Genomic DNA, 22,308 nt, shown 5'->3' with positions numbered 1-22,308 from the left:
ATGTGTTACGCCGGTCACTTGTATTTTTACCTACATAAAATCGATAAAAACTACAATCGAGAACTTAAATTATTTATTTATTACTTCATACACAATTGTACACATTCTCACTAAATCGCAACAGAACACGATACACTAAAGAAAGACGGAAGACCCGATTCATACACGGTGATTTTGTATACTGTTACTTCAAATCAATTGTTTTAAAACGTCTTACCTTGTATGAAGCGGGTTTTATGTTTACCTATAATGTTCACATTTACAAGGTGATGGAGAGATGTCAGAAAATTACGTATTAAGTTTGAGGTGTTTCTTCGACTTCGTTGACGATCTGCGTGGGTGTGAAGTCCTCGTCGTCGCTGTCGGGGGCGGCCCCGGGATGGGAGGGCACGAAGTGTTCCGGCTGCTGGGGGCGCGCTGCAGACTCTGTACCCGGCGCAGACCACGTGCTAGGGCCGGGCCGCTGAGAAATATTTCAATTTTTAGTCTCTCGTTCTTATATTTGAATATGCCTCAGGTCAAAATACAAATATGTTTTCTAATTCTTATCTACTTTAAATTACTAGTCGTATATTTCTAGACGTTAAGACTAAAATCTTCAATAAAAAATAATTCTCGACATGAAACTAGAAGGCGTGTCGCCGACTCCCGTTATTTGAACAGCCGGCTATCCTTGACATAGAATCTGTAACCCGGTAACCTGCACTCAACGAGTCATTGTGCTCGCCAACATCAGTCAGTCACATGACCTCCAAATGTGGCGTCTTCTTCAAGGTCAGACTTGTTTCATCTCGAACAAAAAAATCGCTTGGGGAACAAGTCCATTTTATTTTTTCTACAATATATTGTCATTTCGGAATCCAAGAGTGAATGTATAATTGCATGAAATCGAAATTTTATAATCTAGCGGTAGCATGGACATGGCTTTATAGGGTTTGATTGTATTCCAAATACTTTATGAACAAATACTACGCATCATAAGTCGTAAAACAATTATAATCAATCAATCCAATGCACGTGTGAATATAGTATGCAGAAATATAGTATGCAGAAATTATTGATACCTGCCACTAGATGGAGGTAAGTCGTCCAAGTCATGTCAGATGCCTTTTAACGACTTGAATAAAATCTGACACCAGTGTTAGTAATAACACACTCGTATGATGATGATTGATTCTTCAAAATGTATCCTACTAGATGTTGCCCGGGGCTTCGCTCCCGTTGGAATTTTGATATACCTATAGCGATCTTGGATAATGTGCCTCTAATGATGAAATAATTTTTGAAATCGGTTAGTAGTTCCGGTTACCCGCCTCCAACATACAAACTCACAAACGCTTACCTCTTTATAATAATATAAGTATAGATGTAGGTACGATTACAGATCATTTTAAATTATTAAAAGCTACAAACTTATCCTCAAAGTAAGTTCTAGTCATGTATTATGGTATACTAACGCAACGATAGTATATTCCAATTAAACATTTTAACACATTTACACTTGCAACTTCGTTTGCCTGTGTGGTTAAAATATGTAATGTTTACTTAAATGAATGATGATTTATTTACTGGGTAACTCGTGTGTCACTCACTTGTCGGTGGTCGGCGGCGCGCACGGTGTCGAGGTAGAGGTCGTAGACGTAGCGCGCCATGTGCGGCATGTCGCGCACGCGCAGCACCAGCGCGGCCGGCGCCGGCGCCTGCGCCGCGCGCTGCGCCGGGTACCGCTCGCCCGGCACCAGCTCCAGCTCCAGCGGACGCTCCACTAACTTTAATCAATATCAATATTTTATGTTTTTAATAAATACATAGGTACAATCATTTCAATGGTAAAAAAAGTTAGAAATATCTTTACTTCCTTGTATTTCTCAATTTCTTACTCCGATCATTGCGAAGGGCTTTTGTTACCTATTCTGTACTCACCTGATTGAAAGTGGGCTGTAGCTCGAAGCAATTCCTGAAAAGGTTGACCCTAGCGAAGATGTAGAGCCCTAGCCGAGCCCTGGAGGCAGCCACGATGAGGCGCCTCAGGTCCCTCACATGACCAACAGCTTTAGTCCGCACCAAAGACACAAGAGCGATGTCGTTCTGTTGACCTTGGTATTTGTCCACGGTAGTAACCTACACAGGAGAGATCGAGTCATATTTCTATGTCTAATAGTTTTTATGTGGTCATATATTTTATTTCCTACATAGTGGAGTGCATTACATGACAAAATTAATTTACAAAAAAATTCAAAAGACAGCCAAAAATCATCTTATACATGCCATAATGATTGATGCGTTCAATAGTTATATATATAGACAACCTTGGTACCATTCCGAGCGGTACTCGTATTCGGTTCTTTAATATTTTTTATGTATAGGACTATTTATATTTGTAAGTAATTTGCACTTGTCTGACAAATATTAGGAAAAATTGTTTTAAATCGCAAAAAAACCTTAGCCGTGGATTTATCTATGTATTATGTAACAGTATAAGAAATGTTTAAGTGTTCAAAAAGCACAACATCAAATCGATTCGTGTGAGAAGCATTATAAGACAAATATTTTGACAGATTATATAAGGTCAAGCTAAGTCGTAAACTACATGGTAAATATTTCTTTGAAGAAATATGGTATGAGCATAGTATAGCAAACATTTTGGGTGATATATATATGATAATGAGACACAAAATATGGTAATATTTTGTTCCTTGTACACTAAGAATATTTACAACCACATAAAAAACAAATTAACATGGATATTATTTATCTCATTAATAAATAATGGCACATCCAAATTATTTTATGTCGGGTCATAAATAACTTCCAACTGCATACTTTGACTACACGATTTCATGTGTACACATAAATAAATTTTTGAAATATATGAACTAGTGTTTGTTCGATATTATAAAAAACGAAGCATCAAAACATGTTTATTTATTCAAAAGCTTAATCTAACCGATAAACCAATGAAATAGATACCTTATGCGGCCGACCAATGAGCGGGTTGTCGGCGCAGCGTTTATCGATGACGTCACGGATGAGATGCTTCTGCCCGTTGTACGTGGTCAGGATGGAGATCTTGGACGCCGGCCACCCCACTAGCCGCATGTACATGAACACGGCTACCACGTACTCTGCCTCCGCCAAATTCTAAACAAAATTATTATGTACATATTATAATTAAAAGATCCTCTGTCGCGACTCTCTGTACGAACGCTATAAACTTAAAAACTGACTGCTGGACGGATTTATGTACGGTTTTCACCAATAGTGAGTGATTCTTGATTTTTCTTACTGGAGAAAATATACTTGGATACCGAAGAAGTCAGAGAATGGACAGAAGACCTATACAGCAAAATTCTATATTAAAGTCTTTTATCTAATTACTGGCTGTACTTAGATAAAATACTGTAATATAAAAGATATCTTTGTTACTTAAAAATAGTCTCCACAAAGGCTCTCTTTCAGGAGTTAACATCCGAAATACATTTAATTTAACCTTTACGCACCATTCGTGACAGTATAAACCAAGAATACAGTAAGGAACATTTGACGCGCAACATATCCCTCTTTCTCATTCATTTCAATTATCTTAAATGAAATAGCACATTGTCCACACATCGTTGATTTCACTGATGTAAATTGTAATGAAAAGAAAAGGACGTTTATCATTTGACATTTGACGTTTACCAAATACAATTAGTAGTAGGTATTTATAAAGAATTAAAATTTAATTGGGAAACTTCATTAAAGTCAAAGCTAAAAAAAATTGACTTGGGAGGATACGATAACTTGGTGATGGTAAGATGTGTGTTTTAAATGAACGTTCATTCAGTAAAAAAAAACTAAAATTTTGCAAAACCACATCGTCAGACAAAAACGACCAAAGATGTATAAAACGGAACAATCCTCCAGACAATCAGGTGATTCAGGCACGAGATGATTCAATGAAATCGGAAGCGAAATATAGTTGTTATGTTTAGTTACTTATGTTTGTACTAAGTGTATGTGTATGCGGTGATTCAACGTAACCGGTAACAACTTTATCAAGTTATGTTAAGAAACTTTGTTTATATTAGTTTGTATCTGTTCACGCAAAATGAAGTCACTAAATAACCAGCCTACTTCTATATAAAGCGGGCACACAGTAAACGGGTAAGTATGAATTTATAATATTTTTTGTTATCGAGTGTGATAGGATTAATACTGTTGTCAAGTTTTATTCAAGTCGCTTAACGCGTCGTTATAGACTCGATCTCTTTTTCGGAAAGGTCACGCGGGCGAAGTCGCAGCAAAAAGTTAGTATACAGCTATTTTAATGCCACTAATATCGTAATGAAAATTAGCTTTATTATAATCATCATAATCTTAGTCGTATCATAGTCGAGGGACGTGACCACTAGTAGCTACATGGTTCTCTTGACTTTGCCACACTTTTCAAATTAGTTTCTTTAAGTATTTCTTCTCATCAGTGGTCTAAACGAAAAGCCAGTAATTTGTAACTTTTTGAGAAATCACTATATAACAAAAATTTGACGTGAAAAAGTGCGTGTGAAGGTTTAATTACTGAATAAATGCTTTGGCTTTGTCTATGGCATTTTAGGCAATACGTCGTTCTTGACTGCAGCGGCCATGAAACTTACCTGATAGAAGTAAGGGCTGGGCTCGGTCTCGCCGGCGCCGTTGAAGTCGTCGACGTTGACGAGCTGGAAGTCGTAGCGGAGGCCGGCGTTGGCTGCGCGGTACTCGGGCTGCCGAGTTACGTGCGACAGGTCGCCCAGCGCGCGGTATCGCCAGCGGTACAGGTTGCAGATGCTACAGCAATAAATATAATTTTATTGTATGTTATTATATGACCATGATATACCTTATTGTAAACAAAATTGATTTACATGCTCAACTATCATGATATGGCTAACATTTGGAACTGCTTAATTTATAAGACTAACGGTACATACCATGTTAAAGCAAATAAATATATTTTACTAGCTGCGGTCCGAGGCTTCGTTCCCGTGGGAATTCCGGGATATAAAGTACCCTGTGTATTATATTGTACCCGAGTAGCAAGTTTCATAATAAACCGTCCAGTAGATTTTGAAACATCTTTACAAACTATAGTGGAATTCTTAAAGTATTTTATTTGTTCCTTACAAAATGTACATTGATCAATATTGAGCACTCTTCACGGTGTCGATAGATACTATAAGCAAATTAGTTTACTATAATAAATAAGGCTATTGCTGTAGCTACATTTCAGTCTGAATATAATTTGTATGCTAGTATTTCGACTCGAAAAGAAAAACTAGAAGTTGTATTTATTTATAATACCTTTCGTTTACCCAACCTTACCAACCTTACGGTGACATATTCAGTCCGTCACCCTAACTCAAACTTCTTTCAGTCGATAAAGATGTAAAATAGTTTATTAGGAATTTTAATTTATTTCAACGCAAGTCTTCAGTAAAGGCATAAAGGCAAAGGCAATTTATAGCAAGCTTCATAATGATTTAGGGACCAATTATACATTTGACAGGCCTAAGAAAATATTTATTGTTCTCTCTAGTTGATTTACACCGCACTTTCAGATACAATAGAATAATTTGACTTGTTTTATTCGTTTGACAAATTTATTCAAATTATCCAAATCAAGTCACGATTAAATTTATTTAATTTATGCTATCCGTCTTCATAAATGTCTGGTAAGAATATAAATAGAATATTTTTGTAGTTTGTACGCAGTTAACATATAGCGCCTAAGGGAAGACATTATTTATCTTGCAGTGTCAATTGTGATCTTACTTCAAACTTTTGTCTCTTTTATTAGGCAAAATTATAGTACTAGTTTCAATAGATTTCATAAGATACACTCGTGAATTGACGTGCTTAGCTTAATGTTGCACTGAAGTTTGGCCGTCGTTTCTTCTTCGTTCAAGCTTTGGCGGTAGTTAACTTAATAAAAAAAAAATAAACGTAAACTAGTTAGTAAGCCATAAAATTATAATGATAAAAGTGCTATGTAAATTGAATTTGAACAAAAATATTTTCGGCTTAGATTTACCTAGGTCTAGCACGACCCTGCGCATCCAGTTCCACGTACGGAACCCCGAGCCTGACCATCCTGGTGAACAAGCTCTGCTCCATGTTGCAGTACTTCTGGAAGGCCATGTTCTTGACGACCGGCGGCAGCTGATGGTGGTCGCCGATCATTATCCAGCGCTTGAGTCTCGACCGCCCGTCTTGAGGGTTTTGGAGTAATAGAGGAATAAACGTCTCGATCTCAAGAATTTGTGCCGATTCCTCCATTAGTATGTTGTCGTATTTGAAACCTGGAATCATGTTTAAGTTGAAATCATGGTGAACATATATATATATATATGGTATGTTTACACGTGGAACATCACATGTACCTGCTTAAGTTTATGTAACGGCTTACTCACATCGGCTAACTTTGCATGAATTAGTTATATACTTGATCAAATTCACTCGACATGTCATGACTGGAAATATTTATTTGTATATCTGCTCAATTATCTTTATTATGAAAGTTAATATTTACCAGTTTGCATGTGTTTACCAAAATAGCACGGAGCAGATGATTGGTGCGAAGGTTTGAGTTGACCGGCTCGATTATGCACAAACCATAAACGATGGATCCAAGGCCGGCAATAAACCTGAGACGCGTGAGATCATGGGAACCGCGCGTCGTGCAGTATCGAGAAAATTTATAACGCATATATAATATAGTGTTTAATAAGTTAAAACGTATTACACAAGCTTTTATTATTATCAGAGAGATTGATTGTGGTTGAAGATTTTAGCTTTAAAATTGATTGCAAGTTTTATTTGAAAGTTTGAAAAAAAGGGAAATTAAGTACTTAGTTTTTAACGGCTTCAAAAAAGTGACTTAATTCATCGCGATATTATACTTAGGTGGAAGATACGCGCGAAACACATAACCCCTTCTTTACAGTCAGGTAAAATTAAGTAATAATTCAAATATATAGTAGATAATACGACTCCTGTTACGAAGAAAATAATGGATAATTTTCGTCAATTACAACCTAATTTATCTTAAATTACAACCTTATAAGCACTGACGAAAAATATACGATATAGGAAAATACTTATACACATAAAAGTTACTTAGTACGAAAACATTTCTGCGTTTGATGAATTGTGTGTGTTAATATTGATTACCAAGATACAGATATTTGAGACGTAAACATCTTTACCGCGAATTTTGGAGCCAAGGTCCTTCTTGAAAATATGAGTGGAACGTGCGCACGGGCACGATGAATGCTTAATTATATAATGGCGAGCTACATGTATTTCAGCATTTAGCTCACCAGCCGTGTTGTAATCTAATTTACAAGTTATTGTGAGCGGGTGTTCACCTTTTAGCGTAGAGACTACGCTTTTGATGAAGTTTGGAATATACTAGGTCCGACTAGATCCGCCTGATGCGGTGGTTGTGTAATGGTTAAGACGCCCGGCTGTGGCTCGAAAGGCACCAGGTTCGAATCCTACTCGTGCCACATGAGTTTGTATTCCAATCTGACTCATGTATAATAGTTTTCATCGACCACCACTTGCTTCCGGTGAAGGAAAACATCATGAGGAAACCAGCACACTGGTTGATTCTTATTACCTTGTGTGTGAAATGGAGAAGGCAATGGCAAACCACTCTATTAATAATGCCAAGAAAGTTGTTGTGTGTGTTTCATTCCACGTAATAACCACGACCCTCAGCCATGAGGAATACGACTTTGAAGACTGATCCGACATGAAACATAGGTTACTGCGGGCGAAACGGCGGGCACCAGCTTGTTTAAATAACATTTACCCATTTGCACGAGCTCCGATCGTTTGAGTGCGGCGTGCGTGCAGGTCATGGCGATGATCTTGGCTTCCTTCACTAGCAGGTACTTGGACCGGTCCAGCCCCGAGCGCAGGAGTTCGAACGCGCGGAATTCTTCTAATTCTTCGAAAATGTGGTCGATATACCTATACAAAGGATGTATATCAGTAGCATGTATACCAGTAAATAATATTTATTATAAAATAATATTTATTTCATACATACAACATACTTCACACACCGAACTATAAACAAAAATATATAATAATACTATAAAATACTACTAGGTACTAATAACATAAAAGACTTACACGCTGAGCAAAAACTTTTGTTAGAAACTACGCGAATAAGGCCTTTACTTTTGCGTTCTTGGTGGTAATAAAATAAGGTAAGCTTACAATTTATTTTTTATATTTCCAAGGCAAGGCGACGTACATGCATGCGGTCCACCAGAGTGGAAATGATCACTGCATTCTATGGACTATGGATGCTTGCCACACTAAAGGGGTGCCACACATGCGTTGCTAGCTTTGTGGCATAGGGTTAAAGGTATTATATAAATAAATATTATCGATTTTTTTTTACTTTAAATATTAATTAAACAATCACAACAATCCATTTGGCGGACACTAAATGAAAGACTACATTGATTGGATAATTGTATCCAATATTATATTATATTAATATTAATATTGATATTTCTGGACATTGGTCCAGAAATATCCTGAAAAGCATGCAAGACTTCGCGGTTACATTAAACCTTGGTATCCATACTAACAACATAAATGCGAATGTCTGTCTTTCAGTCTGTCCCGCCTTAACGACAAAAACACTGGGCCGATTTTGATGAAATTGAAAATAGATACAGTTAATGACCCGAAGTGCGTGGACTGCGTAGACTGGGTGGAACAGCGGGTAACAGCTAGTAGGAAATATAAAAGTTCAACAAATAGTGAAGGTCTTACCTGTAACAGCTCTGGGCGATATCCATGTCCTCCTCATAGGATTTCCCAGGGAACAGCGGTTTGGGCGCGTCATCGAAAAACTCGTGGAACGGGAACTCTTTGCTCACCGTTTCCGGAGATTTGCTCTAAAGGACGATGTCAAAGTTATGTATAATAATACTATCAATATATACTATAAATAAATACTATAAATATAATAAATAAATATAATGTATATTAACTAATATCATATTAATATTTGTGTTTGTGACAATTATTATTCGATGAAATTTTGAATAGATATAGTTAATGATTCAGGATAAAATACAGACTACCACGGACAGAGCAATACGCAGATAGTATTTCTCGAAAAGTTACAAATTACTGGCAATTCGGAATAACCACTTTTAAAAAGTAATAAACTCATTAAAACAGTGTTAGTTCCTATCATGTGAAAACTACACTGTTCCTCTTTTAGCTTCTTCTTCTATTCCTATATTAACATACACAAATTAAACAAACAAAGAACATACACAAATTTCTTCTATTTTGATTTACCGCTTTTGGCTAATACGTAGTTGTAGTATCTGAAATAGCGTTGCGAATACACTGTGCCGTAGCACGTAATCCACTCGCCGTATCAGAATACCTGCAGGGCACACTGGTCGAGGAAGGCCAGCCACCGCGGCCGCACGTGGTACACGTGGAAGTGGTGCGCCAGCTCGCACGTAGCGCCCGCGTCCCCGCCCGCGCCCAGCGTGTCCTGCAAGCGCGCCACCAGCGACAGCAGCTCCAGCCGCTTGGCCAGCACGTAGTTCACTCGCCCGTATCTGTGACGGACGATCACATTTATATATAGGGAACAAATGTATGGCTATGCCTATTCCGTCTAGTCCTGGCAGACGAACAGCCAAACCCAAATACTGGCTTGATGTAGTCAACGATACTCTCATCCTCTCGATCGCGATCTCTCACGATCTCTCTTCCAATGAGAAGAAACGAAGACCACCCAGGCCACCATGGCAGGTCTAGTCCATGTCGATGTGGTCGAGTATATAAACTAGATTTATCTGATGTAGATAAATATACCCAAGTAAATTAAGATAAGGGCAAAAGAAGATGTAATATAAACCTGGAGAAATCCTTGTCAGTCTGCAGCGCCTCCTCGCCGTGCCCGAGACGCAGCAGATGGCGCTCGTCCACGTCCAGCTCGGCCACCTTCTCGAACAGCTGGTTGAGCGCCTGGTTGCTGTGCGTCACCACCAGGGTGCGCTGCCACGGGAAATTGTGGTACAGGTTCGATATTATTTGCACCGCCACGTCCGTTTTGCCTAAACGGGGGAAATTGTGTGAGTCAATTTTATAAAAATTTGATTATTGCTACAAGCTTTTATTGTTATTAACAAAATATTATATCAAGTTTTATTGAAGACTCCAAATAGAAACGACGAAGTTGTTGCCTCCAGTTTGTATAGTCTAGAAAGATCTTGTTGCATTTAACGCGTGACAAATTGCACTAAAATTAAAGCTTAATAATTAATCGCACAAAAGGTTGTCTAAAACGTATTGAGTAAAGTTATGTGTGTTTCATTCCACGTAATGACCACGACTCTCAGCCATGAGGAATACGACTATGAAGAAGAAAGAAATATATACATAAATATATATATACTGAAAAATAACATTTCTAATCTTGTTGACTTTATTGGACAAGGACCGGTTACACTTACTTTCCAAAAAAACCCTAATAGATATCTATTTAAAACTAATACGAATAAGTTTCTAACAATATATTCTTATAGATAAATTTATTTCCCCGTAATTGAATTCGCAGACGGCATTGATACGGAGAACAATAGACAAGGGCATATAACGGAGAACTTAAGTACAAAAAACAAGGTCAATGTATATCGCATCAGAAATATAAATCTTAATACTGAAGAATTGGCTGTGGTTTTACATCAGGACGACATGCAGTGGTCCTGGTCAACCGTCATGAGGGTTGCTATTGCCTGTCAGCTGTTAAGGCTTTATATACCTTACATTGCCATCCACGGGGGTTGGAAATAGCAACATTTAAATTTAGTTTTATCTATGACTTTTATGAAGAGATTAAAAATCTAATACCACACTAATAGACTCATTAATTAAAATTACTGCACTTGAATTGAAAAGCTACTTACACTACAATCACTTTCGTTGGTTCTATGTGATCTTCAAAGGTTTCCAACGTTTGTCTTCAACGTTTAAAAAATTGGCAGTCTACAAAGCTTTATCTGTGTAACAAACATTGTGCCATACGAACCTGTTCCCGGAGGCCCGACCACCAGCGTCAAGCCCGGTTGCATGCCCGACCGGATCGCCTCCACCTGCGTCGGCGTGAATAGGATATTGTTCCTGCGAGAACATAATACTAAGCGTCTGTTTGGCCGCTTGCTGATAAAGTATCTGATAGTCTATATACACCATATAGACTATCAGATACTACATTAAATATTGTGTTTCATAATGGCCAACATGACTTAGAACTACTCATAATTGAACAATTGGAAAATAAATTTAATGATACTGAGTTAAGGAATTTCAATTTAGATTTTTATAGGAATAAATAGAAATTAACTATTATTGTAATACTATCAAATGCGGTTTTTACTGTATCTCTTTCCAGCAGGGGTCACTATGACTATAATGTCTAGTTTGAAGGAGGAAAGTGCCTGTGAAGGTCTAATATCTGAAAAAAAAAATACTTTTTGAATCAAACTTACTTCTTAGGCTCGTTGTATAAGTAAGGACCTCGCTTCGGCTGCACGTGGGGCTCAACCACGATGGACTTGATTTCTTCATCTTCTTCCATCGCTTTTTCGCCGAGCTGCTGTTTCCTCAATACATTCTCGAATGTCACCCTGCATGGGTGAAATAAACCATATGTAACTAAATTCGTTTCAAATACACTAACTTTGGGCTGCGGCTTCGTCTGCCTAAAGTATACTAACTCGTAACTAATGGTGAAAACAGCAAGAAAATACGTTTTAAGTTATTTCGAAAACAGACAAAAATATACATATAAAAGTATACTCCTTACCCATCCTGTGCCCCAGCAGTGGGGAAGTTTAAATGGCTGATGATGATGTATTTTTTGTAGTTTTATTTTACAATTATTTGTATATTACATTAGTACATTTTGCCGGTTACAAATAAATCTGGTATAAAAATAACTCACTTGTAAGGTCTAACGAGTTTGCGCGGGTCGTCGGTCTTCACTTTGATCTCGTAGCCTGGGAAGCTGTTCCTCAGGTGCTCCATGTCCAGGAATGTGTCGTTGAAGTCCAGGGTCGATATCTCATTCGGCATTCTGTGCGAAAATAACAGTTACATGTACTCGATGGCAGGAAGGGATGGAACGAACGTGACGGTAGAACGCAATGCGCATGTAACTAGATTGACTCTTTCTATCATCCTCGTATGTCCCAGTAGGTTACATTCGGGGCAATGGGGCCGTGTAGCCCGGGTTCAGCGTAAAAAATAAACCATTCAATGGAGATTCGGTGGTTTGGAATTAGAAATACAAATGTAGAAACAAAACCACATTAAATTCCATTTTGCAGATTTTTCGTGATATTCGTGTTTAAACATACAGACAGAAAATTAAAAAAAAAATTGCTTTTGCTTCTATTAGTCCCTTAAAGTCGCCCGATTATTATAATATTTCTTTAATATCTCGTATGTACTCACGTATAGTTTTATTATATGTATAGATTTTAGGTACATCTTCTAGTCAAATGTGGCTAAATAAACATGTAGCCTTCTACGGTTCACAGCGAAGTCACGAATTCCTACAATGTTTCATTGTTCCCAACACTCATGCTTATTCGCGAAACTGACTAGTTTTGAGAACTTACGGTAAACATACGTCAACAGCCATTCAGGCCACTTCAAATATTTATACTGTATCTCAAAATATAAAAACGAAATCCTTATAGGGTCATTTTGTTGTCCGCCTGTCTGTCCGTCAGTCAAGGCAACATTTTTAAAGAATGCTCGGAATTCCCTTCTCCTCTGAGTGTTTTCCCGGTTGTTTCACAGCAGTTGAGCGTCGGAGCCCAGGGCCCGCTATCAAGTTATCGATAATGGGGTGTCAAATTATTTATCCTACTAATAGTATAAATCATAATAAAATGTTTGTGAGGATATATGTGTGTGTATTTGTTACTTTTTCGCGAAAAATTTACTGGACAGATTGTTGGTGGAATAACGCACAAGGTACTTTTTATCCCGAAATTCCCACGGGAGCGATACCCCTGAGCGCAGCTAGTATCAAATAAAGAGGTCGTAGACCTGAAACAGTGAAAAAATGTCGTAGAAAATTTGTAGGCGAATCTAAGTCACGATATACAATTTAGCGAAAAGCATCGTCTTATAGCACATTTTAAGGAATGAATCTGAAAACTGTAAATAAGTATATAAATATTTTTTCACAGCTAAAACAATCCGCTGACAAGGTACACATGTCTATATTAGAGTCGTTGTCAAATACTGTTACTAATACTGAGAATTACATTTAGGTATGTATTTTTAGACCAGAATAAAAATCTTACCTGGTGTAATGCGCCTGCCCCGGGTCGCCGTAGCCGAGCACGATGTCGTGCAGCCACTCGGGCACCACGCACTCCGTGTTCATCAGCTCGCGAATCGTCTCCAGCACGGCTTTGAAATTGTTCTCCTTTGGTTTGCGACGCATCACGATATTGAATGTCTCGTATACGTCCTGTGTCAACGAATACAGTTTTTAATAATTTGATTTTAAGATTAGATTAGATTTTAAGCGATTGGAATAAAAAAAATACCTATCGAGTCATTACGGAACATTGGACTGAGGTGGTTTTTGGTGTGGAGATAGTTGAAGAGCTACAGGAAAGTTAGGAGACTATTTCAGTTCCTGGAATGATTAAAAAAAAATCTAAATTGGATTTGAAACGATCGGGAAAACCAATGACGTCAGTGTTACAAGTTGATTGGCCCAAATAGCACACTGTAAAATATTTCGTGAGTCAGCATATCAAGTTTCCGTACCTCATTGCCTTTGCTGGCGCGGTCCAAATCCAGTCTGTACTGATTAGGATCCAGTAGCAACCGGAAAGTTCTGGAATCTCCGTCGAGTTCTGGTTTCGGCTCAGGGCCTTCCTCAATGACTCTTCCCGCAGCGTCCAACATTCCCTCCACTTCGCAACCCCTCACATATATTATACCAGCTTGTTCAACCATACTCTGTCTATAGTCGTATTTGGTTCCTGTGAAGCAGAAGAATCAATTTATCCTGTAACCTTCCATGTTTTTCCTTAATACAATAGTTTACTAGACGTTAAGTTAAAGATAGACAAACTATAATAAATGAGTAAGCTGTCAGCTGAGATTAATACGATAACCAAAATAGTGTTGCGACTTTTTAATTGTTGCCTATTCATCGAACACCTTATTAAGTTGCCTGTCTTTCGTATCAAATACTACATGCCTTATAATAAGGCTATGTCTTTATTTAGGACCTGATTAAACGCAGGAGCATAATAAAATATGTTGTGTATGACAAAGCAATTATACTGATGATGAACGTAACAAAACGAAACGAATTAATTAATTCGACCGATTATGAGCGTGTTCCCATTGCTCAGTTTTGCTGCGACGTCCTCCGACATTTTGACATCCGTCGACGGATTAACGCAGAAGAACATAGAAATTGTATGAAGTTTCGACGCTTAACAACGCACGTCAATGTCAAAACCTATAGAAAATAACGAAGCACGACCGAGCTAAACCGTACTACGTCGTCGCTACAGGGGTCTGAATAATGGGAACACGCACTAACTAACCACGAAAGTTCAGTTGGAATTGAAGAATCGCTGCCCCGGAAAGGCACAGAAATGGTTTGATCTCCCGAGATTATCTCCATTCTCTTTTCATATGATGACGTCGTAGTTATGCCACACTTACCAATGCCCTGAGTAGGTCTGACAGTGATAAGGAAGCAGACGTCATGCTTCCTCAGGTTCTCCCACTCATGTTTGATCTCGTTCCTCACGCTGAGGGTGACTGTGACGTCGGCCCTCACTCTAGAAGGAGCCTTCTCTCCAATGTTCGGCTTCGCCACTTCGACTACAGCGAAACTCGTGATGGGGTGCGCCATACGTGCCCATCCTCCGAAGAATACGCTGCCGTCTTCCGCATGCCTGTTAAACATCGTCAATTAAAGCTGCTACTGCTGAATAAAATTCTGCTCCGCCAATAAAACGTAATCTTTTTCATGCAAGCTTAAGCCAAAAATTCTAAATTCTTTATTCAACTTAATATAAATCACTTATTTACGTTATAAATTTACTTAAATAACTTCTGACTTCCAAAGTGCAGGTAAAAAGAAGCTTCATCGTAGCCTGTTCTTTAAAACCATTAAACACCATCTACAATTTATATCATCATCATCATCGGCAGCCCTCTGTGATCTGTTGGCAATAGACCTCCTTCCGTCTACGCCAACCTTAACAATTTTTATGACATGAGCTAATCTACAATGTAAATCAATACCATAACAAAAATATAATGTATGAATTTTTAAAACATATATCCGCAAGTGCAATGCCATCAAACAACAGGAGTGGAATAACAAAGATTTTGTGTTCTTTATTTATCATGTTTTCTCAAAGTAGCTTCCACCCACATATAATAACAATTTCTCTATTTGGTTACGAAAGTATATTTTGACTATTTACAACAAGGTAAGGTGGTAAAGTTGTTTTATTATAGCGGGCCGTCCCGGCTTCACTCGGCTTAAACCATAAAAAATTATACACCTGAACCTTCCCAAGGAATCACACTATCTTTTAAAAAAACATGCATGAATGTCCGCATGAATATCAGTTGCGTAGTTTTAAACATCTAACATACATAGGGACTGGCAGACAGGGCGACTTTGTTTTTATACTGTATAGTGATTATGCGTGCACTTTAGATATTTACAAAAGAGCGAATCAGAATCATTACATGAGTATAAAGTATATATGTTTATTTAGGAAAGTTATGTCGCAAAACAGTCCAAGCCAGTCCGCCATTAACAGCATTGACAATTATTTGCATTAAATGACAATTGTTTGATTGCAGGCATATGAGTTTACGCCTGGATTCTATGGCGATTCTGTACAATATACAAGCACAGTGACGACGGAACATTAATTGATTTTTATTCATATTTTATTGTAAAAGGTCGTACACTACACTTTTCTTATTTTAGCTTTTTGTTGTCTGTCTTGCCTTGAGACAACTTTGTGGAGCTTTACGTCGGTGCCTATATTCAGCGATTACGTCGTATATAAGATCATCGATCTATTCCAACTGCACTTATTTATAAATCATCTGATTTGATGTTGTACTGATGTATGTTCAGAATTCGATTTGCATCCAGTACCACGTTTTATTGTTGAATGCATAAAGCATGTGGCGGATTTATTCCTGTACATTTGTTGACGAAGCGTGTTGTAGATATATTTTTTTGTTTATTTTTTGGTAATGAAATAAATATATTATTAAAACTTATAAAACGTGATTATGTCAACATGTATATGTGTCACGGTTATTTGGATCAAGACAGTATTAAGCCGGGATGCTAGATACATTAAAGATACTTATGAGAGTCGATCAACCCTGCCCATAGTCAGGGTGGTACGGTGGATCAATTTAAGAAAAATATATAGTCATGTATATGTTATGTCACGTGTTGATAACCAAGATTTAGATTCAATGAATATGAAAAAGAAATAAAAATATTCACTTACCATGGAGCAAGTCGGTAAACCGCATCTTCGATGTCTTGCCGAATTTCATCTGAAAGTAAATGTAATTTTAATGGTCCATCAACAAAAGTAAAAAACAAAGTATAAAAATTTGGTATGAATACGGTCAAAATAAAGCTACGTTCCATAAAGAAAACCCGACACATTCACCCCCGTCTGCTCAAATCATACAAAATTCATTTTTCCGCGGGCTGAGCTGTGGCAACAAGTAAGTATTGTCCCGTCATGGTATAGGCACATGCATCACTAGTGTTGAAAGCCTTAGCGCCTACTTAATTCAGTTGAAAAAAAACTCACATGTGCTCTCAAGGCGAAAGAGATTGAAGTTCCTTAGGAGATAGTCGTGCAGCGTCAAGAACTGCAGGTTAAGCTTAGGCAGCGCAAGGCAGTTCTCCCCGCTGTAGATCTCCGTGGGGACCACATTTTCATCCCATATCACTCCCTCAGTGGGGTACAGAGGCATTGAATTTAATTCTTCTAATTGGGAAATACGGCGTTCGTGGCGAGATATCTGGAACATTTTGTTATTTGATTATGTGTTCAATTTCAGACATCATCTATGGCCAAAGATGTTCTTTATTTTATCTTGACATAACCAAGAATATATAATAATAAATATATATATATATAAGACGAAATGCTGGTGTAATTTAGCAAATATGTGTAGAAGCGTTCTTAAGTTAATTATAGAAAAATAACCTTTATTTATAAAAAAAATTAATGAAGTAGATTGAGGGTCTGAGACTTTTTCAGGTTTGCGGAATCTTAAGTTGTGTGTAAACTTGATTTGGAATTAAGACGAAATTTGGACCTATTTTTCAAACGTTCTTCTGCCGAAATATTTGAAAGATATCATTTGATATCACCCGATATCATTTGAAAGGTAATGTGACAGCATGGTAACTAATTCAGTTCACGAATAAAATAATACAAACCAGTAACTCTTTGAGGAACTCTTTGTCTACTCTGTGCCATGGCGCCTCCTTTTCTTTGCCTTCTGCTGGTACGAGATTCAAATATGTTGCGATGTCCCGCAGCGCCTTGTCGCTATATAATTAAACATTATTATACTAAAATATCCTAAATGTGACAACTTACAATATAACAGAAGTAGATTTTATACAGTCGTACAAAGGTCGTATACATAGCCAAACAGCAGCAGTGCTTGCATTGTTGTATTCCAGTTTGAAGTGAGAGACATTGATGTAATTATTGTCGGCAATAGACCAGCCAAGGCGATACGCCTGTGACACCTATGGTGTTGGCGTTCATAGGCTGAGGTGACCACTTACCATCAGGCATGTAGCCCTATGCCTATTTGCCTGCTAATAGTATAAAAAAATATTTATCTTTATTCATTGGTATTGCTATCCCTTTCATCTTATGTGACATTACTAATAATGGATTTGTCCAATATTTTGACATGTATCAAAATATATTATAATATAATATTTTGATACATATCAAAATATTGGACAAATCTATTGACAAGTAGAATACCGTTCCTACTATTTCACGGAAAATATACTAGACGGAGTTCGACGAAATTTTGTACGAAAAATTCCTACGGAGTGTTCAGGAGAAAAATATTTGACCATAACTGCGTTACAACTGATAACATTGTGCAGGAAATTGTCTACATACATTATTGCATTTTTTACAGCTAAAATCATACACGAAAGAATCCCAACCGTTTGTCATAGTTTGTGCATTTAATTTATACATTTATTAATGATCCGTCATCATAATGGTTATGTCTTTGTGAGCCAATTTATCATTGCACAACAATTTTATAAGCGGAATATTAACAGGCAGTAGTTATACAATTAGAATTGTTAATATTAACTTGAAATTTCATATAAATAATGTATCCAAGCTACCTGTATCTCACCATTTCGTATGTTTACATGTATTTTGTAAAATCCTGTGTATTAAATAATTTATTCCGGGCTAGTATAAAAACATATAAGCTATGCGGTATATATATTTTAGAATCGCAACTTACCTAAGATTCCCGAAGTGTTTCTGTAGAGATTCCCGGGTATCCACGCTAGCTACATTCGCCAGGGCAAACAGACGCAGGTCAGGGAACTTCGCAAACGCCGCTTTCTGCAAATAATAAATGATTTTTTAAATGAAATTGATCAAATGTAATATAAGGTATAATAAAGTTCCTCAAACAATCGTGGAGAACGACAATAAACTGATCACTTGTCTCTTTGTTTTGTTGTATAATGCATGTACAAAAATTATGGTAAATAAAGTATTTATTTATGCAATGTGAATAACATGATCTGATTGACGGACGGAATACTCAAAAGCGTTGAGTGCTAAAACAATAGGGTACTTGCCTGTGTATAAAATAAAATGTTTAAATGTATCTATTCACATAATGAATCATGATTATGAAATGTCTTTAATTAATCAATTTTATTTATTTCGTATTTTTTCGTTCTCAATAAAGTATAATTAAAACGCTTCTTGACTCCAACATTTATGACATCACTTGTGACAATTTTTGTTTTTGACATATAGATAATACTATCTGATTAGAATTGATGGCATCTACCCTTGTCTAAATCTAAACAGTAAACCCAATTTAGAGTTATAAAATAGCAGCGTCTGAGTATTGACACTTGGGAGCTTAGTTATGATTATCCTGAGGAGGACACAAGTATCTAATCTAGTCATATGCGTTATTAAAGATTTAGCCGTAACGAACCATTAGATGAATAATTTGATAGTATAACCGGAAACATGTATTTGTTATTACCCACACACAATTCATTGAAATGCTTATGTCATAGGGTACTATTAAACTTGTGACAATTATTATGTTGCTTTTGAATATTTTATGATTGTACGTAATATAAAATGAATAGCAGCTTCATTACTGATTCATTAAAACTTAATAAAGAAAACCTTTTGATTTGAGAAGTATAAATATTACTAGCAAATATTGTATTTGTAAATTTTGTTCTTAAATTACGATCTAAAATATAATTTTTTCAAAAGCTTTGTAAAACATCTATTATTAAAATTAATATTTAACGTACCTTTAGTTATTATTCAATAAAAAAATGTTACCTCTACTGCCATCTAGTGAAATAAACTAAAGGTAATCAAAAAGTCTGCGCACGAGCATGAATGCTTGCTGCTTTTTATAATAGCATATCCACATTATCGGCGAATTCAGACAGAGCAGACGAGAATAAACATACATTGCGTAGTGTGTATACGAGTTTTTTTAGCGCAAGGTAAAACAAGCAATGTAGGACTTAACCGCCAACTGCATCACGATAATGTCGAAGTCAAACTGTTTGCTGTTTTTATACTGTAGCGGATAAAAACAGATAGATGGCACTATCTATCGGAGATACAGAATGGTGGTTGGTTATGTCGGCTACATAAGAGCTTTTATTTTTCTTAAGAAAAATCTACAATATACGTCCAAACCGCCAAAGTTTGGCGAACTATTTGCTGATAGTGTACAGCCGGAATTTCATAATGAACTAAGCCATATTTATGACAGAAATACATTATCGACAAACACAAACGGGTGGTGATGAGAATCGATGTATTTGCGACTTTTTTCTAAAACACTAATCCAGGATGGTCAAGGTTGATAAATACCCTGTGTTGGACACATATACCACCCGGAGTTCGCCGTAATTTGGCACACATATCATGGAAGTGAGATGGCATTGCAATTTTTGTAATGTCCCAAAAATACTTTAAATACTTGCTTTGCTTTCGTGTCAAGGATCTGAGCAGTACTGTGGTGTATTAAAACTGTCAGAGACTGAAACGGAAAGCTGATTTATCTTAGGAGAGATCGGAGGTGTATGGCAGCGGGGGCTCGAACGACATAAAAGTGTAGTGTAGTTTTGAGTCACGGGGTTTACAATGCCACCCTGGACGATGGTGTCACGCGGCATGACCACGTTAGATAGTGGGGCGCAGATTTCATGTCCGAAGCAGAAAATCAACAGGAGTGCCGCTTGCAGTACTGGTTACTGGTAGGCCACGTCTTATGTAAACCAAAAAATTACGTAGGGAACAACTGATTTGCATACATACACATACCATCCTGATAGAAAGGGCAAACCCAAAAAGTATAAGTTGATGTAGTCAAAAAGGATATGTCTGCCAATGCTCTGACAACTAAAAATGGCGAAGAACGCATAATGCAGTATGATTAAAGTACCTGCAATGATGTGATTCTGGAGTAGTGCTGCAGAGTCATGTCGCGGTCTGTCATCGGGTCGCCAGTCTCGTCGCTGATCTCGAAGTGCGCGTAGAATTTCAGCATTTGCAGCAGCTGAAAAAGTACGGAAATTCAATCGTTCATACATTTTCAAAATGTCATTAAGGCGTCAAATATTTTAATGCAAACAGGCATATATGAATAGCTTTTTTGAGTCTGACACAAAATGTGCACTTCGTAAAACAAGAATGGATGGTTGAGGTAATTTATCAAAATGGACTCCCCAGCAAACTCAAATCTTGGTAATTATGTGTAAAATAAGAAAGTGCCCATTTTGAGAAATGGACGTTTTGCACCAGACCCCTTTTTTAATCATTATATTTTTCTGGCTCATAGACTAGCTAGAGGTCAATAATAGGTTTACTACCGTCTAAGCGCCTCCAAAGCACAAATGGAAAACAAAAAGCCCACAGCAACATTTTCTGGTAATCTGTGTTTAGACGCATCTAAATATCTGGGAATCAAATTGGATATTGGAATCAAAAGAATGTCCAAAATAGTAGTTATTATAAATGTAAAAGTCGGGTAGGCATTCCCGACTAAACCGTCAGATAAATTTCGAAGAAATTTTATTTTTTAATATGTTGTTAAAGTCTTACAAATACCACGTATTCATAGTTTGTAAATATGAAAAACGAATTTATCATAAGTAATCTCAAAGTAATATTAAAATAAGTATTTGTTTAGGTAAAACTTCATTGAAAACCTTTTCATTTTATCCAATAGTTTTGTTGAAAACAAGACACTGTCTGGGGCGAGTTGGCTACGAGTAAATAGATCGAAGAAACTCCTCAAAGAACGACATAAATATTTCTATAACTCATTTTAAAAACTAATTGTCTCATCTCATTCAGTTTAGTTGCAGCATTCTATATAAAGTATGTTTTATCTCGATCTGTCAATGCCAAATTTTGTAAAGTACGATAGTGACAAAACATAATTACATTAGCTTATATTATTTTTAATGAATAACAGGGAAAGGATACCTACCTAAATTTTTTTCAGAACATAATTTTTATATTAGGGGGTATTTATTGAATTTTATTGCAAGAGATCTAATTAGAAAGGAATGTCAGATATTTGAAATCTAAATATACTAAGGTATTTATATTTTTTATCTAAAATATTCATCGATGCTGGTTCTCAGATATTTTGGTATATCTTGAACCATCGAATACTACGAGGGTTGCAGTTTAAGAATCCGGTACTGGCCACTACATAAATAATATTTAAAAAGTAATTATTTTCTTGGCTTATAGATCTATTATTGAAATTGGAGCTTTAGAATGCTCTGTAGAATGCTGTTTGTTTCATCTGATTGTCAAATGTTTCATTGAGTTGCGCGATTTTAAAATTTGCGTGTATTTTGCGTGTTTATCAAGCATTATCCTAATGGATTAAACTTAAAGAATC

At 36.8% G+C, this 22,308-nt stretch overlaps 1 protein-coding gene across 3 annotated transcripts in view; it reads right to left on the bottom strand.

Moving 5' to 3' along the window:
• Positions 1-58: 58 nt before the first annotated feature.
• Positions 59-22,308, bottom strand: part of LOC128677169 (uncharacterized protein) — a 41,847-nt gene continuing 19,597 nt past the window's right edge. For all 3 annotated transcript variants that reach the window (XM_053757834.1, XM_053757835.1, XM_053757836.1), the window contains 21 exons: positions 20,836-20,949; positions 18,634-18,737; positions 17,564-17,675; positions 16,926-17,139; positions 16,611-16,659; positions 14,779-15,014; positions 13,864-14,081; positions 13,389-13,558; positions 12,014-12,145; positions 11,559-11,696; positions 11,099-11,190; positions 9,926-10,124; positions 9,443-9,623; positions 8,815-8,939; positions 7,835-7,995; positions 6,050-6,317; positions 4,635-4,806; positions 2,971-3,141; positions 1,924-2,121; positions 1,593-1,769; positions 59-463 (listed from right to left, as the gene is read on the bottom strand). In XM_053757834.1, the coding sequence (XP_053613809.1) occupies positions 296-463; positions 1,593-1,769; positions 1,924-2,121; positions 2,971-3,141; positions 4,635-4,806; positions 6,050-6,317; positions 7,835-7,995; positions 8,815-8,939; positions 9,443-9,623; positions 9,926-10,124; positions 11,099-11,190; positions 11,559-11,696; positions 12,014-12,145; positions 13,389-13,558; positions 13,864-14,081; positions 14,779-15,014; positions 16,611-16,659; positions 16,926-17,139; positions 17,564-17,675; positions 18,634-18,737; positions 20,836-20,949 (3,399 nt within the window). In that variant the 3' untranslated portion in view covers positions 59-295. The remainder of the gene's footprint in view (positions 464-1,592; positions 1,770-1,923; positions 2,122-2,970; positions 3,142-4,634; positions 4,807-6,049; positions 6,318-7,834; positions 7,996-8,814; positions 8,940-9,442; positions 9,624-9,925; positions 10,125-11,098; positions 11,191-11,558; positions 11,697-12,013; positions 12,146-13,388; positions 13,559-13,863; positions 14,082-14,778; positions 15,015-16,610; positions 16,660-16,925; positions 17,140-17,563; positions 17,676-18,633; positions 18,738-20,835; positions 20,950-22,308) is intronic.

The sequence above is a fragment of the Plodia interpunctella genome, chromosome 17 (genome assembly GCF_027563975.2).
Source record: "Plodia interpunctella isolate USDA-ARS_2022_Savannah chromosome 17, ilPloInte3.2, whole genome shotgun sequence".
NCBI classification, from domain to species: Eukaryota; Metazoa; Arthropoda; class Insecta; order Lepidoptera; family Pyralidae; genus Plodia; species Plodia interpunctella.
The sequence above is the reverse complement of the archived record's forward strand: the minus strand, read 5'-3'. Positions and strand labels throughout refer to the sequence as shown.